This window comes from Coregonus lavaretus, assembly GCF_964263955.1.
Source record: "Coregonus lavaretus genome assembly, chromosome: 12".
NCBI lineage: Eukaryota > Metazoa > Chordata > Actinopteri > Salmoniformes > Salmonidae > Coregonus > Coregonus lavaretus.
In genome coordinates this window covers 20,555,287-20,572,203 of record NC_139999.1, presented here as the reverse complement: position 1 = coordinate 20,572,203, position 16,917 = coordinate 20,555,287, and the positions used below count along the sequence as shown (strand labels likewise).

General features: G+C 42.7%; 2 protein-coding genes across 2 annotated transcripts; one reads left to right on the top strand and one right to left on the bottom strand.

Moving 5' to 3' along the window:
• Positions 1-7,102: 7,102 nt before the first annotated feature.
• On the top strand, positions 7,103-10,960 carry LOC311138208 (netrin-4-like; the record flags this gene model as incomplete). The annotated part of the gene is made up of 10 exons (XM_084172880.1): positions 7,103-7,187; positions 7,765-8,234; positions 8,340-8,684; positions 8,818-8,944; positions 9,210-9,398; positions 9,698-9,914; positions 10,037-10,164; positions 10,283-10,351; positions 10,456-10,626; positions 10,791-10,960. 10 exons carry the CDS (start codon positions 7,103-7,105, stop codon positions 10,958-10,960), a joined length of 1,971 nt encoding a protein of 656 aa, XP_084029006.1.
• Positions 10,961-11,934: 974 nt separating this feature from the next.
• On the bottom strand, positions 11,935-15,728 carry LOC311138158 (mitochondrial intermembrane space import and assembly protein 40-A-like). Its single transcript, XM_084172828.1, has 3 exons — positions 15,583-15,728; positions 14,782-14,880; positions 11,935-14,623 (listed from the first exon to the last, which is right to left on the bottom strand). The coding sequence occupies exons 1-3, from the start codon at positions 15,602-15,604 to the stop codon at positions 14,217-14,219; spliced, it is 528 nt and encodes a 175-aa protein (XP_084028954.1). The 5' UTR covers positions 15,605-15,728; the 3' UTR covers positions 11,935-14,216.
• Between the last annotated feature and the right edge of the window lie 1,189 nt (positions 15,729-16,917).

Below are 16,917 nucleotides of genomic sequence, written 5' to 3'. Positions count from 1 at the left end.
AACTCCAAACGAGCTTCAATGCCATACAACACTCCTTCAGTAGCCTCCAACTGCTCTTAAACACTAGTAAAACTAAATGCATGCTTTTCAATCGAACGCTGCTGGCACCCGCCCACCCGACTAGAATCACCACTCTCGACGGGTCTGACCTAGAGTATGTGGACAACTACAAATACCTAGGTGTCTGGTTAGACTGTAAACTCTCCTTCCAGACTCACATTAAGAATCTCCAATCCAAAGTTAAATCTAGAATCGGCTTCCTATTTCGCAACAAAGCCTCCTTCACTCATGCTGCCAAACATGCCCTCGTAAAACTGACTATCCTACCGATCCTTGACTTCGGCGATGTCATTTACAAAATAGCTTCCAACACTCTACTCAGCAAACTGGATGTAGTCTATCACAGTGCCATCCGTTTTGTCTCCAAAGCCCCATACACTACCCACCACTGTAACCTGTACGCTCTTGTTGGCTGGTCCTCACTACATGTTCGTCGTCAAACCCACTGGCTCCAGGCCATCTATAAATCACTGCTAGGCAAATCCCCGCCTTATCTTAGCTCATTGGTCACCATAGCAGCACCCACCCATAGTCTGCGCTCCAGCAGGTATATCTCACTGGTCATTCCCAAAGCCAACACCTCCTTTGGCAGCCATTCCTTCCAGTTCTCTGCTGCCAATGACTGGAACGAATTGCAAAAATCTCTGAAGCTGGAGACTCTTATCTCCCTCACTAACTTTAAGCATCAGTTGTCAGAGCACCTTACCGATCACTGCACCTGTACACAGCCCATCTGAAATTAGCCCACCCAACTACCTCATCCCTATATTGTTATTTATTTTGCTCTTTTGCACCCCAGTATCTCTATTTGCACATAATCTCTTGCACATCTAGCATTCCAGTGTTAATACTATTGTAATTATTTTTGCACTATAGCCTATTTATTGCTTTACCTCCATAACTTGCTACATTTACACCACTGTATATATATTTTCTGTTGTATTTTTGACTTTATGTTTTTTTACCCCATATGTAACTCTGTGTTGTTTTTATCGCACTGCTTTGCTTTATCTTGGCCAGGTCGCAGTTGTAAATGAGAACTTGTTCTCAACTGGCTTACCTGGTTAAATAAAGGTGAAATAAAAAAAAATAAAAAAATACAATGAAGGAACAGGAAAAATATAGAGATGCTAATGATAGACCTAACCGTTTTCTGGTAGATGGAAAGGCTTTCCCAAAAACCTTCTCTATTAAATGTTAACTAGCTACAAAGTAGTATATGCCTACCTGTCAGAATATCATGATTATTTGTATCAATCCAGTGGCCATTTCTTTAGCAATCTCCATCTCATGTGCAACAGAAACACTACTAACCAAACAACAGTGATAGGTGCCTGAACACTTGAATTAAAGGGTAACTACACTAAAAAAAAGACATCTTAGATTTTTTCCCAGACCTCAAAAGTGGTCTCCTGATGTGGTTCAAGCATTTTTATGGACTTAGAACACACAATTTTGTTGTATTTCTGTATAACAAAAGTGCGACTTTGAGAGCATAGTACAGCTTGGGTTGGCATGACTGTGAAAGACCAATATGGGATACAGTATATGATTTTAGGTCATTCAGAGTATATTTAACTGTTTCTCATATAATTTTTCACACAGGGCGCCTTTCCTTCGCTGGGCGGGCCGTTTGAAAATGTTTTGGCAAAATTAGAATATACCCACTTCTCCAGGCACCACTACACCACTGGAGAGCAGCAATTAAAAGTAGAGTCATGGGGCAGGTAACTGAACTCTGGGATAACCTGGCTGGTATTTGAACCCTCACAGCTGAGGGCTGTGATGAACATAGAGATAGAGAACAAAACGTATTCCAGGAACAAATGGTGACAAAAGAGAATGTAGCCTACTCCATGTACCATTTTCCCCTTGACTGCTGTCAGAATGCTTGCTGTGTTTGCCAGTAGGGTTTTGCTTTCATTATCTTTTCAAATGTTGTAAACAACAGTTTTATTGCCTGTGGGCTGGCAACTAACTCCTTTTTCATAGTAAATTACCGACAATTACTATCAAGGCAATTTACATTTCAATGTGTTCTGCATTTCAAGCGTACATATGTAGGATCTTAATTTGATCACCCTGTTGCAGGAGAACATTCCTGCAATGCAGGACATGTAATACTTGAAGTGTATTTGAGTTTCAAAGATGCTTCTGAAGTTTGTAATTTCCACTTCGAAATTTCAGACTTGATTTACCCTTACAAAAAAAGCATCAACCACTTACTAAAAATGTCATTAATTATAATCCACATAATAATTAACATTTCCTGTTGCTGCAGGATTATTTTCCTGCTGTAGCAAACTGGCTCAAATTAAGATCCTACATCTGTAAATGAGCAGACAAATATAGGGTGGATTTACATTAGTAAAATATGTCTTCAACATCAGATTTGTAACTTTTCTGCTTACAATAGCCTTATAATAATAATATGCCATTTAGCAGACGCTTTTATCCAAAGCGACTTACAGTCATGCGTGCATACATTTTTTGTGTATGGGTGGTCCCGGGGATCGAACCCACTACCTTGGCGTTACAAGCGCTGTGCTCTACCAGCTGAGCTACAGAGGGCCTTGAATGTGGTGTGGCCAAAACCATATTCCTGCTTCATGTGTGAGTGCAGCTATTAGCATACTGTAAATACCATAGTATATAGACAAACAAAATAAGGATAGCAATTCAAACTATGTAGGAGCTTCTCATCTAAACAATATTGCACATAGTGTTGCATAATTGATTAATGCAAGGATTCACAAATGTGTGGATATTTTAAAAGCCTTTCATTTTCAATTTTGCTAACAGAGCAAAAATGCTGTCTACTGGTATTAAGATAATTAAGATAAGTATTCCATGGACAAGTGGTGTGGGAGAGCCTTTGTCTTTACACTGTACCACTCAGAGAGGGGGTATGTGGTGTAGATGTCTCCAACACTACCTCCGGAGGTAGAGTGGGAGATAGTGTGGGAGACATCTCTTAAAGAGATATTTGAATCTAGCTCCGTCTCTTTACACTACACAAGTATGTCTCCTAGACCAAGTTTGTGTCGTCAAGTAGTGTAGTGGAAAGAGGCTCTATAGATGGCTCTTTATAGTGCAGCTTTCAACATGGTTTATAGCCCTCTCTCCCATCCTGTTTAACCCTTTCAGCTCTCATCTCCATGAGCTAAAATGAATCAAAATACATGATTAGATTTACAACAAAACTAGCAGAATTCTAAACAAATTAATAAACAATCCACATTTGCCAAAACACATCCCAACATATGTCTGGTGTTTTAGCGATGTTTGTTTACTTTGCAGTAACACCAAAGCAACCCCATAGTCTGATTGATTTGCATACTCCGTCCACTCTCCATTCTCATTCAATTTCTTGATCTGAATGTCCATATCATCCAATTTGCACACAAAAACTGATTACAGATAGCACACACACACACTTTCAGAAAGTATTTATACCCCTTGACTTATTCCACATTTTGTTGTCTTACAGCCTGAATTCAAAATGGATTAAATATATATTTTTCTCACCCATCTACACACAATACCCCATAATGACAAAGTGAAAACATATTTTTGGAAATGTTGGCAAATTTATTAAAAATGAAAAACAGAACTATTCACGCCCGTGCGTCAATACGTTAGAATGACCTTTGGCAGCTATTACAGCTGTGAGTCTTTCTGGGTAAGTCTCTAACAGCTGCACACCTGGATTGTACAATATTTGCACATTATTCTTTTTTTAATTCTTCAAGCTCTGTCAAGTTGGTTGTTGATCATTGCTAGACAGCCATGTTCAAGTCTTGCCATATATTTTCATGCCAATTTAAGTCAAAACTATAACTAGGCCACTCAGGAACATTCAATGTCATCTTGGTAAGCAACTCCAGTGTATATTTTGACTTTTGTTTTAGGTTATTGTCCTGCTGAAAGGTGAATTTGCCTCCCTGTGTATGTTGGAAAACAGAATGAACCAGGTTTTCCTCTAGGATTTTGCCTGTGCTTAGCTCTGTTCCATTTCAAAGGCACGGAGGCATTCGAAAAAACTCCCTTGCCGATGACAACCATACCCATAACATGATGCAGCCATCACCATGCTTGAAAATATGAAGAGTGGTACTCAGTGATGTGTTGTATTGGATTTGCCCCAAACATAATGCTTTGTAGTCAGGACATGAAGTTAATTTTTTTGCCAATTTTTCATTCAGTTTTACTTTAGGGCCTTATTGCAAACAGGATGCATGTTTTGGAATATTTGAATTATGTACAGGCTTTATTCTTTTCACTCTGTCATTTAGGTTAGTATTGTGGAGTAACTACAATGTTGTTGATCCTTCCTCAGTTTTCTCCTATCACAGCCATTAAACTCTGTAACTGTTTTAAAGTCACCTTTGGCCTCATGGTGAAATCCCTGAGCGGTTTCCTTCCTCTCCGGCAACTGAGTTAGGAAGGACGCCTGTATCTTTGTAGTGACTAGGTGTATTGATACACCATCCAAAGTGTAGTTAATATCTTCACCATGCTCAAAGGGATATTCAGTGTCTGCTTTTTAAAAATGTTTACCCATCTACCAATAGGTGCTCTTCTTTGCGAGGCATTGGAAAACCTCCCTGATCTTTGTGGTTGAATCTGTGTTTGAAATTCACTACTCGACTAAGGGACCTTACAGATAATTGTATGTGTGTGGCACAGAGATGAAGAAGTCATTCAAAATCATGTTAAACACTGTTATTGAACACAGAGTGAGTCCATTAAGTTTATGTGACTTTTTAAGCACATTTTTACTCCTGAATTGATTCAGGCTTGCCATAACAAAGTGGTTGAATACTTATTGACATAATTCAACTTTGACATTATGGGGTATTGTGTATAGGCCAGTGACAAAACAATCTCAATGTAATCCATTTTAAATTCAGGCTTTAACACAACAAAATCTGGAAAACGTTGAGTGGTGTGAATACTTTATGAAGGCACTGTACACACACACACACACACACACACACACACTCTCTCTCTTTCTCACGCTCTGTGAGACAATTTTACAACATAAGCCTCTCTAATAGGCTTTCGAAAAGCTGATAGTCTCTAAATCATTATTTTACAATGACACAATCATCCAGATCCTACATCTGTATGTCACTAATGTTACCATCTAACAGCTAATCCCTCAATCAGGATGAATACAATCTCTCATAGAGACATATATGACACATACTGCAGTTTTGGAGAGGGACCAAAGGAGAAACAATGAGATGTTTGAAGATGAAGGAGAGAATTCAGCTTTTTACTGCCTGGATGTCTACCAGACCCTATAGTGGGTGTAAGAGTGGAGTGGAAGAAGTGTGAGATTGAAAGAGTTGTGTGGAGTAAGAGAACACAAATGGAGAACAGATAAAGAAATGGTGATGCAGCAGCTACTCTTGCTGGGGTCCACATAAAACATACAAATACATGACAAAGTACAGAACAGTTATAGACAAGAACATATATTACATTAAATAAATAAATAAAAGTTATAGGCCTATTTGGAATGATAATTAATATTAATATTTAAAAATATAAACATACCATTTTAGATTTGGCACATTTTCCTATATATTGTTGAACATAATATACTCTAGGGGCATATGAGAATTCTAGAGTGGGATCTCTGCTAGTTTTAGTGTTATGATCCAATTTGTAAGCATTACCAACAGAGTGAATGTGAAAATGTATTAAAAATACTTCCTCCAAAGTACCCTTATGTAAATTACATTTTGTGTAACTGAAAATCCCCCATATCTGTCTTTTTTTGTGAGGAATCACCCTTATCCACAGCTGCCTCATAAAGGCTTGCATGTCATTGTATTAGTTGATTTCTCTCCAATTATGTCCGATTTCCTTCCACTACCCTCAATGATAATATGTCAGATACTGAAAATCATAGAGGCCTTCATGTACAGCTATTCTGTTTAATATAAACGTAATTATGCCATGGTGGTTCCAATTTGTGTTCACTGCCTGGAAATGCCATCAGTCTGGTCTGTAAATAGTTTGTATGTTATTAAAGTCATTTATGGGAATAAAATCCAATTGTGTGGGTCTATTCAACAATTCTGAGCCCCTTACATTTACACTGAGCCATAATACTGAAGAGGCATGGTGTTTATTCCATTTACTGGGTATGTGTGTCATAGTGCCAGGGGTCAGGAATGCATCAACAAGTTCAGCAATGGACTGTTCATTTCCTGACATAGGCCTACATGTGGTTGAAAGGGAATTTTATAGAAGCACTGTGCTATATCAACACTTTGAAGGCCATGTGTTTAACATCGAGCATCACTATAGAAACGATTCACATAAAATTACGTTTGGTAGAGCATGGCGCTTGCAACGCCAGGGTTGTGGGTTCGTTTCCCACGGGGGCCAGTATGAAAATGTATACACTCACTAACTGTAAAGTCGCTCTGGATAAGAGCGTCTGCTAAATGACTAAAATGTAAATGTAAAATAAAAACTACGGATTTCAGCACCAACAGACTATCCTGCATTTACACAGTAAATTGACCTGTGTAAAGTAATCTAGAGCTGATTCAAATAACCAACTCATCATCAAGCTTTGATTATTTGAATCAGCTGTGTAGTGCTAGGGCAAATGTTGTAATGGCTCAGGAGTCCGGACTCGGCATCGTCAGACTCTATCGTTGAGACATGGACCAGCCGCGTACGGGACACACTTCATTGTCATTGATTAATGTTAATGCTGATGCTCTGAATGCGAATACAATCCTTTCCCCGTCGTCATTATTAAAGATGTCAGACAAAACATATGGATGAATCAAACTGCTGCTCTATTGGACTTCAAGTGATAGATAGGGATGTGGGCTAGGCTATGCGGAATTTTGCCGTTCTCATTGAAATGCGCTCATCTTTGGAATAAACAAACGCATGTGCTGCTGAGGCGTATCTGCACTGCTGGCAAGAATAAGAAGACTATTTGACTGTGGGGAGTTTTCTTGTAATTCGGATTGCTAATAATCCATCCAGTGGGAGATTCTCAAAGCCTATGAAACGACTTGAAGGTCGCCTTCGATTTGAGATGCTGGCGATTAACTGCGCTTTAATTGTAGCGCTCATGCACAGCGGGACAGGTGAGTGTCCATCACTTTGAATGAATTTGATATGATGGGATGCACCAATAGGCTAGGCATAATATAGGCTATATCTGGAATTCATCACCCATGCATATTTAATGACTCTTATGAATAATAGCCTAATATATTAATTCCCCATATTAGGTTAGATTTATGTCCGTCATAATAATGCCTGTTGGTTTCGCCTTTATTTGGCGCTAGTGTAACGCAGTGGATTATAGGAATGTATCATAATAAATTCCATTGTGGGATGAATTGTGAACACAGTGCCACCGTGCCTCCAGCTGGCGGTTCCGTTATCTGCCTTGTTATCTTTACAGTTATGACTGGAAAATATCGAAACTCGTTCTTGATAACTCTGATAGCGCAGTAGCCTATCGCCTGATTTACTCTGATATTATTGGGTTACCTTGGAAGATGCAACCTGAGATACACGCGTGCACATCGCTCCCTTTCCTGCCCGACACTATGAGTGCATTGACACTCTCCCATGGGAAAATAGCCAATATGCAGTTATGAGATCACTTATTTTATATTTATTCTGCATTAACTCTCTTCATCCACCCATATTCAGCCTCCAGGTGTGTAGACCTTGCATGCAGTCCTCCCATGGGCAACCTGGCCAGTGGTAGGACCCTCACAACCCTCTCAGGCTGCTGTGGGAATGGGTCCCACCACTCCCCATGCCCCACTCCCCTCCACACCTGTCCAGATCATCTCCACCCGCCTGTCCACATGGTGGATGATCCCTTCCTGCACCCAGACACCTGGTGGGCCTCGGGCATGGGCACTGACCAAGAGGAGGAGGTCCGTCTGGACCTGGAGACCCGTTTCTGTCTGACCCACGTGGTGCTGCTGTTCCACTCACCCAGGCCCGCTGCCATGGCCATGGAGCGCTCCCAGGACTTCGGCCGGACGTGGGAGACACTCAAGCTGTTTGCACAGAACTGCAGTCTGGCATTTGGTCTTCCTGATGACACCAGTCAGCCTGGCTCGCTGTGTACGTCCCGGTACTCCAGTGCCAAGCCGTGCAGCAGGGGAGAGGTAAGGGGACAGAGTGTCTCATGCACTTTGTGGGGTAACATAAAAGCAGAGTTTTAGAAGCACAGTAGACATACAGTATATAGTAGACCCTTATGTTTCTCACAGGTGATATTTCGGACTCTGGGTCCTGGTGGATTAGTTGACCCCTACAGTCCAGAGGGCCTTTCCCAGCTGACCCTCACCAACCTCCGCCTCAGACTTCTCAAGGCTCAGACCTGCCCATTATCTGTGGCACCTTCCACCACTTCTTCCTCTATGGGACTCTCCAAACCTCCTGCGGACCTGAATCTCCCCCTTCTCCCTTCCACTTCCCCCCAGCCCAGCTCAGAGGCCCCTGCCTCAGCTCCGTTTTCCATTTACACTCTCCTGGCTAGAGGGACCTGTCTCTGTCATGGCCATGCAGAACACTGCTTAACCCACAGAGGCGGACAGGACACACTGAAGGACATGGTGAGTGTGGCCTGCTCAACCTGTGTGTGTGTGTGTGTGTGTGTGTGTGTGTGTGTGTGTGCTTTAAAAACCCTGAAGTAGTAGTATGTTGGTCCTTTATATTTGTGTTAAATAGCCCTGATGTTTATTGCAGGTGCCTGGCAGGTGTGTGTGCACTCACCACACAGTAGGAGAACACTGTGAGAGGTGTGGCCCACTCTACAATGACCGGTCCTGGAAGCCAGCCAACGGCAGCAGTGGGGAGCCACACCCGTGCCATAGTGAGTGCCCTACTAAGAGGGGCCAGGCCCTGTTGAGTTGCCAACTCAAATCAAGCTCATGTTGAGAGATTATAGAAATACTTGTTTACATTTCAGTTATTAAGTTTCATTCAAACATTAACAAAATCTCCTGGAAAAGTTGTAGAACTTGCAGGGAGGTTAAGACTCCAAGCCAAACCGGGAGTGTTGGCAACCCTACCGTTGGGTGTCATCTCATAATCTATCCTCTCGCCCATCCCGTTGTTGTTGTCTCCCTGTGCTCCAGAGTGTGAGTGTCACGGCCATGCAGAGAGCTGTCATTTCTCCCAGAGGGCGTGGCTGTCCTCGGGGGGCACCAGTGGGGGCGTCTGTGATGACTGTCAACACAATACAGCTGGGCGCAGGTGCCAGCGCTGTCGCCACGGTTACCACCGCCAACCAGCCATACCCCTCAACTCCCCCCATGTCTGCACACGTAAGTCAGGACAAACTATAGACAAGTGAAAGTTATAAAGAATAACGTATGATGATACATTTAATCTGTTGTACATTCATTATTGTTCCACATGGCAGTTAATTCCAGTTATACATCATGTATAACACTGCTTGAAACTGAAAACATGTATATTAAAACATCTATTGTCTCCCTCTACTGGTATGGATTTGTAACAGCATGTGGGGATAGAGCGAGAGAAGACAAGGGAGAGAGGATGTGTGTGTTCTTGATAAGTCTATGTGTCTCTGTTTATCTCTCTCTCTCTTCCTCTTTCACAGGTTGTTGGTGTGACCCACTGGGTTCATTACCAGCCAGCTCTGGGGAGGAGGGCCCATGGTGCCACCCCAGGAGTGGACAGTGCCACTGCAGACCTGGTGTGGGGGGAACAGGCTGCAGCCACTGCCTCCCAGGGTACTGGGGCTTTGGGGGACAGGGGTGCAAACCCTGTGCTTGTCCCCAAAACTGTGACCCCCACACTGGGCTCTGCCTGGACAGGTAAGCCCTAAGCCTATTTCTCTCTACTAAATCCAACACTTCATATGTGGCTTTCTTTCCTATTTTTCAGTTTCACTCTACAATGACATCTTACCTCTGTGTTCTCGTTGTCACTTCATCAGCTATGCAAATAACCAGGTTTTAAATGTCCCTATGGGGGGCAAGATTCCTGACATGGACCATGCCTTGACCAATGAGGGCGAGACAGTGTGGTCAAAGCAACTGGCAGTCTCTGCCATGCACTACACAGGTGAATGATGATGCACACTAGCATTAGAGTTATGCACCACACACTACTTAATGCTTGCCGTCATGGGTTTGAGTAAACATATTAATGTGCTGCTGACACTGTCTATGGCTCTTTCCAGGGAAATGCAGCTGTAAGGAGAGAAAGTTGAGGAGTGTCTCAGATCTCTGCAAGACCAAATATGCCTATGGTAAACTATTTCCCAAGGTTCTCACATACTGTACACATCCTACATTACTTTAATGTACCTCTCACTTTTTCAGTGATGTATATGTCTCCGTGTGTTTGTGGCAGTGATCAAAGCCAGTGTGTTGTCGGCTTATGACAAGGGGAGCTACGCAGAGGTACAAGTCAAAGTTCGCAAGGTCCTGCGGTCAGGACAGGTGCCCCTCTCCCAGGGCACCCACAGTCTCTACCCCCTATCCTGGACTAGCCGGGGGTGCACCTGCCCCATCCTTAATCCAGGTAGCCCAACATATACACTGAACAGAGTATTGTGCGACTATATTCAGTATGTTCTAAATATCGTCCTTATTTTTCCACAAGGTTGGTAGCTACTCTGTTAACTCTGATATATGTTCTTCTAAACAAGATTGATGCTGAACTCTCTCCTCTCCCTCTTCTTCCAGGTGTGGAGTACCTGCTGGCGGGTCAAGAGGAGGCAGGGACGGAGCGGCTGCTGGTCACCATGCAGAGTGTGGTGGTTCCCTGGACCCCCCAACTGGGGGCCCACATATCAGAGGGCCTAAGACAGGGCTGCCCCGAACACCCTCTCCAAACCCATAACAGATCAATTTGAATGGAAATGGACCAAGGGAATCACTGGTTCAATAGATCATTCAGGAAAGGGACTTAAACTCAATGGACAAGTCTTTGCCAAGTGTCTTGACCAAGGACTTCTATGGAAGATCTTGCCCATATAAGACTACAACCCTGCCATACGATACAAAGTGGATGGACTGGAATCTTCTGAGCCAATCTTATTAAGATGATTTAACTAGACAGAAAAAAGCATCCTTCTGGAATCCAATGAATGTTTGGGTGGTTATGGGTGGTCGTATTTGAGACCTTTTCTGCAAGCCAGTGTGAACTATTGGACACAACAAACCCTGGTATACAAGCTTTACAGACTTTGTATGTCAAAAGCCATGCCTTTTATAAATGATAAAAACATCAAAATGATGCTAGGTTCTGTCTCAATACATTACATTCCAGTGCGGTCTCTGCTTTTAGTGTACTATATATTTCTCAGAATCCAATTCCAATCATTTATTTTTCATTTGAAATGTTCCAATTAAAATGCAAAAAATACACCTACTTACTTAAATATTGAGGCACATAAGGCATCTACAAGAGAGTGCACTGCTCCAGTCTGCAGCCTTCTTGGTGTGGTCAGGCCACACTCCCAACTTATTTTCTATTGTTCTTCTCTATGTCTCTCTTCAGCGTAGTGCAATCACAGGGTGCAGGTCTGGTGGTAATCTAAGTCTACACATGTCCCAGCCATCGCCATCTTATTTTCCTCAACAAATATGGCCTACAAAGTACATCAAAAGATAAACCTTAGAAAATGTAAGTGTTACGGAAATGTAGCTAATATCTTAATCCAAGGCTCAATGTGTGTGGTGCAGTTTTACCAAAGAATGAACTCAGGATCCCTGAGGAAGAAACACTCTCAAAGCATCATGGTCCAGTCGTATATATGAAGACCTAAATTCATTTGTGCTTGAACAGTATTTAAACATATGATTAGAAATAGGAAATGAGACATGGTTCAGTATGATATTTAATCAGGAGGTTAAATAGAGTACCAGTCCATTAAGGCTTAAATTACATGTTTTAAAAGCAGGTGAAGGAAGTGCCTTCTTCACTGTGGATGGTTACTCAGGCTTTGTACAATTTCATCATTGACAAAATTGTTTTCATTCAATGATTGCCTAGCACTTATGAGTGGATGCTACTGTATGTACTCACCAGCCTTTCTTCATCAGAACAAGAGTTGTTGATAAAAGCAGCCAGCACCAAACATATCCGGCCTTCTAGGACCTGAGGCCTCTAACCCGAAAAGTCATACACTACATACACAAAAGTATGTGGACACCTCTTCAAATTAGTGGATTCGGCTATTTCAGCCATACCCATTGCTGACAGGTATAAAATCGAGCACACAGCCATGCAATGGCCTTACTGAAGAGCTCAGACTTTCAACGTGGCACCGTCATAGGATGCCACCTTTCCAAAAAGTCAGTTCGTTATATTTCTACCCTGCTAGAGCTGCCCCGGTCAATTGTGAGTGCTGTTATTGTGAAGTGGAAACGTCTAGGAGCAACAGCGGCTCAGCCGTGAAGTGGTTGGCCAAACAAGCTCAGAGAACGGGACCACTGAGTGCTGAAGTGCGTTAAAATAGTCTGTCCTCGGTTGCAACACTCACTACCGAGTTCCAAACTGCCTCTGGAAGCTACGTCAGCACAATAACTGTTCTTCGGGAGCTTCATGAAATGGGTTTCCATGGCCGAGCAGCTGCGCACAAGCCTAAGATCACCATGCGCAATGCCAAGCGTTGGCTTGAGTGGTGTAAAACTCTGCGCCATTGGACTCTGGAACAGTGGAAACATATTCTCTGGAGTGATGAATCACTCTTCACCATCTGGCAGTCCGACGGACGAATATGGGTTTGGCGGATGCCAGGAGAATGCTACCTGCCCCAATGTATAGTGCCAACTGTAAAGTTTGGTGGAGGATGAATAATGGTCTGGGGCTGTTTTTCATGGTTCGGGCTAGGCCCCTTAGCTCCAGTGAAGGGAAATCTTAACGCTACAGCATACAATGACATTCTAGACGATTCTGTGCTTCCAACTTTGTTGAGGTCCATACAGAAATGGTTTGTCGAGATCGGTGTGGAAGAACTTGAATGGCCTGCACAGAGCCCTGACCTCAACCCCATCGAACACCTTTGCCCATGATTTTGGAATGAAATGTTCGACGAGCAGGTGTCCACATACACTACATGACCAAAAGTATCTCAAAGGCCCAAATCCTGAGATTTACACACATTACATCTCAGATGTTCACATAAATCATGTATTGATGTTATTGCGATTTGCATAAAAGTGTGCATTATAAACACACATCTCAAGTTAGGATTCAGCCCCAGTGTTCCAAAGCTCCCCTCTGATTAGTAGTGTCACTGTCCAATACATTTCCAACCTCTCTCTTCCATGGAGACTGCATTATGCACCCCATAAACAAACCCAAGGCTCGCAGTGTTTCATTCTCTCCTTAAGAGGAAATTATTGCATAGACACAATGGATTTCCACTTTCTTAGGGTATATCTTATGAAGGGTGGTCATTAGATGGAAAAATCAATTAAATAATAGTGAGGTAATGTAGGCTGTGTGCTAAAACTCAGATTTAACTGAAAAATACAGACTGGTGGAAAACCTTGCTGCCACCAGCGACGTTCAGGACTTTTGACAAAACTTAAGTGGAAAAACAGACATGTCACATGATCTTTGGCCAGCAATTGAGTACACAAGAGTAATCAAGCTTTAATACTAGCTCAATCGCTTACTATGATCCGTCAAGCACAAACATGAAGTCAAGTGATCACAAACTAGTCTGACCAGTAACATTGACAGTAGGTTACACACCTCCAGTGTAGCATTAACGCAGAATGGCACAATATATCTGATTTGAAGCTTGATAAGCAGCATAAAATGTTGGTTGCGAGTCTTAACTGTAGTCCTCTGCAGCAAACCACCCCACAAACTCGGCACTGTAGGAACCTCAGGAGCTCAACAACCACTACAATAAAGCCTATGAAATAGATTGGTATTGATTTTGTATTGTCCTCCTCTCACAGCATTAACTGATATTCCTGTAAGAGACAACTCCTCTGCAGTACTAGGCCCCCTTTAAAGTCATTATCCTTTGTGATGAATGTTAAACGAAGAGAACAGGTCTGAGGCACCAGTGAACACACAGCTGAACTCCCCTGAGAGTGGCCTGTGCTCGGCAGTGGTTTCAGAGAGAGACTGGGGGATGGTGGGTGATTTTAGCTGGCAGCCTGGCTGTCTGTGGGTGGTGTATTGTCGGATGACGGGGCATACTCAGGTGTTGGTGGGGACGTGGTAGAGTTACTAGAGGGCACTGAGGCTGGGGAAGAGTCCTCAGCGGGCACGGGGGCAGGTGCAGTATAATCAATGGGGGGAGGGGCAGCAGCGTCAGCCCCTCCTGGGGTGGCTCCCTCATTCTCATCCTCCTGGGGGTAGAGCTCGGGGTACTTCTGCATACACTCCTGCATAGCACGGAAGTTGTCGATACACTCTGAACCCTTCACCTCCTCATTGCTGTAGTGGAAGCAGGAGAAGGCCTCCTTGAACTGTGTCCCACAGGGCCCGCTAGCCATCCCTCCCAGGCATGGACAGTTCCAGTTGATCTCCCCACTGGGCAGGATTAGGCCTAGAGGAATAGGGATATAAGAATGTATTGACATGGTTGTAATTGCGAACCTTCATCATTCTTCAATATACACCTCTTTGGTATCCTTGTAATGACTACACTACTGATGAGTTTCATAATCCTTCTACATGAATTCACAGAATCCACAGCCCACTGACCCTGATCTTCGTAGGGGTCATTGGGGTCGTCTGCAATGAGCTCAGCGTTGCTGGGCGCTTCATGGTCTTCCTTGGTAACGAAGATAATGCGATCTTTACCTGGCAGGGAGAAAACAGGTGAGAGGTCAGCATGAGAAGATGGCATCTCCAAGGAAACAACAGGCACAGAGTTGTGACCATGAGATACTAAATGCACTTCCCCTCCCCGGTCTCCAGGCTGGTTTTAAATCAAAGTGGGAGACCATTAAAAAGGAATGGTTCACATTGTGTATATTGTCTGACTGACCCCCCAAAAAACACAATAGTGCATTTATCTATTGGATCATTGCAAGCAGTAGGCTATTAATGTTGGCCATAATGTCTGTTAAGTTAACAATTCAACAGCTGTTTTTCAACAGAGTTCTGCACACAGAGTGCTAAGTCAGCAGGGTCCTGATATAAAACAAACTTAACTGTCACCTGACATGAACTGCTCTTAGACAGCTCCGAAAGAAAGTCCTCTAGCCTTGCTAGCTAGTATCTGGCTAGCTAGCATGGAAGCTGATGCTCTCGTCTCGCACTACTAATAGCCTAGCTAGCTACCTCTACAAATCGGATGAATACTGAGATAATTATCTGATTGCCCTATTTATAGACCTCGTTGAACCTATAACTGGCAATCTACAAGGAATTACTGCACCAATAAAGCTGGAACAAGCAACGCTGACATGCTACTAGTAGCTAGCTAAAATGCTAGCCCCGTCAATGACATTGCACGAGCGAAATGAATGAAAATGTGAGGATGTGCGCCATTAACGTTACCCTCTTGCTTGCAGTACGACATGACTGCCGGTGGTAATATCCGTCAGTCCTCTACTTGTCTTACAAGCAACGACGGTTTTTGTCGAACAATTAGCAGCTGTGCAGTCATTTAATAACCGCCCGGCTATCAATGTCTTGTCAGCAACACTTAAAAGGTACTTCCGGGTCACGGAATTTCGAAACGTTTCTAAATTAAAGTCCCCCACGTAAAAGTAGAAAAGTGTCAATGGCCTGTATTTATTAACAATTATTCATATTTGTTCATGTAAAAGTGAAATTTGCATTAAATTTGGGTTTTAAAACATGTTACAAGGTCAAATAAATGACCCCAATGCGAATCACTGTATATGAAATACATATTGGCTTATAGAGCAAAAACTATTCTAGGTGCGCAGTAAAAGTATTGTAGGGAATACTCAGTAGGGTCTGTAGAATGTATATATGGTGTCATTTCATGGGGCTCTGAATAATACGGAGTGTTGCTGGCCTTTTACTCCACCCATTTCATTGGCCACAATGGGAATCACTCTATATGGAATACATATTGGTTTATAGAGCACAAACTATTCTAGGTGTGCAGTAAAAGTATGTTAGGGAATACTCAGTAGGGTCTGTATAATGTATATATGGTGTCATTTCATGCGGCTCTGAATAATACAGAGTTTAAATTAGGGAATGTCAACTGCTCAGAGAAGACCTCAGACTGCTAACTTAATATGCAATATGTACACACTTAAGGATAAATAACCTGCTTCTGATTTTCATCCTGATGTAGCCAAGATTTCGTATGAGGAAGTGTCAGTGGTGCAGCTCAATCAAATATCAGACACCCCAAATAATGGAAATGAATACTACCACTTAGAGACAGAAAGTTGAGGTAGAGGTTTATCAGACGAGGAAATCGCTAGCTCTATGAAAACCAGTAGGCTATTATTATGTTTTGACATTCACTTACTTTAGCTCCAACCATTTCTCAATGTGCTTCACCTTAATATTTCTTATATAAAGTAGTAATTGTCTTTAGTTTAGATTTTCCCCATGTAGTTATTCATATTTTGTTACATTATGCAAATCTGCAAAAAAATATTGATTTCGTATCAGTGTTTTCAATCGGACTTTTATTTTTAAAACAACATTCCAAAAACAGGAAGTGTTCATATGGATAGGGGATCCAGCTAGTGCTGCTGCCATGACACTAATCGCCCGGCTTCTGTCAGACATGCAGTTACCTTTGACCGCTCTATCCTTCGACTCTTGGACGCATACTAATGACGTCACCTGGGCGTCCAGTCGTGATTAAAGCATCTCGAGGTAGATCTAGGATCAGATTACACG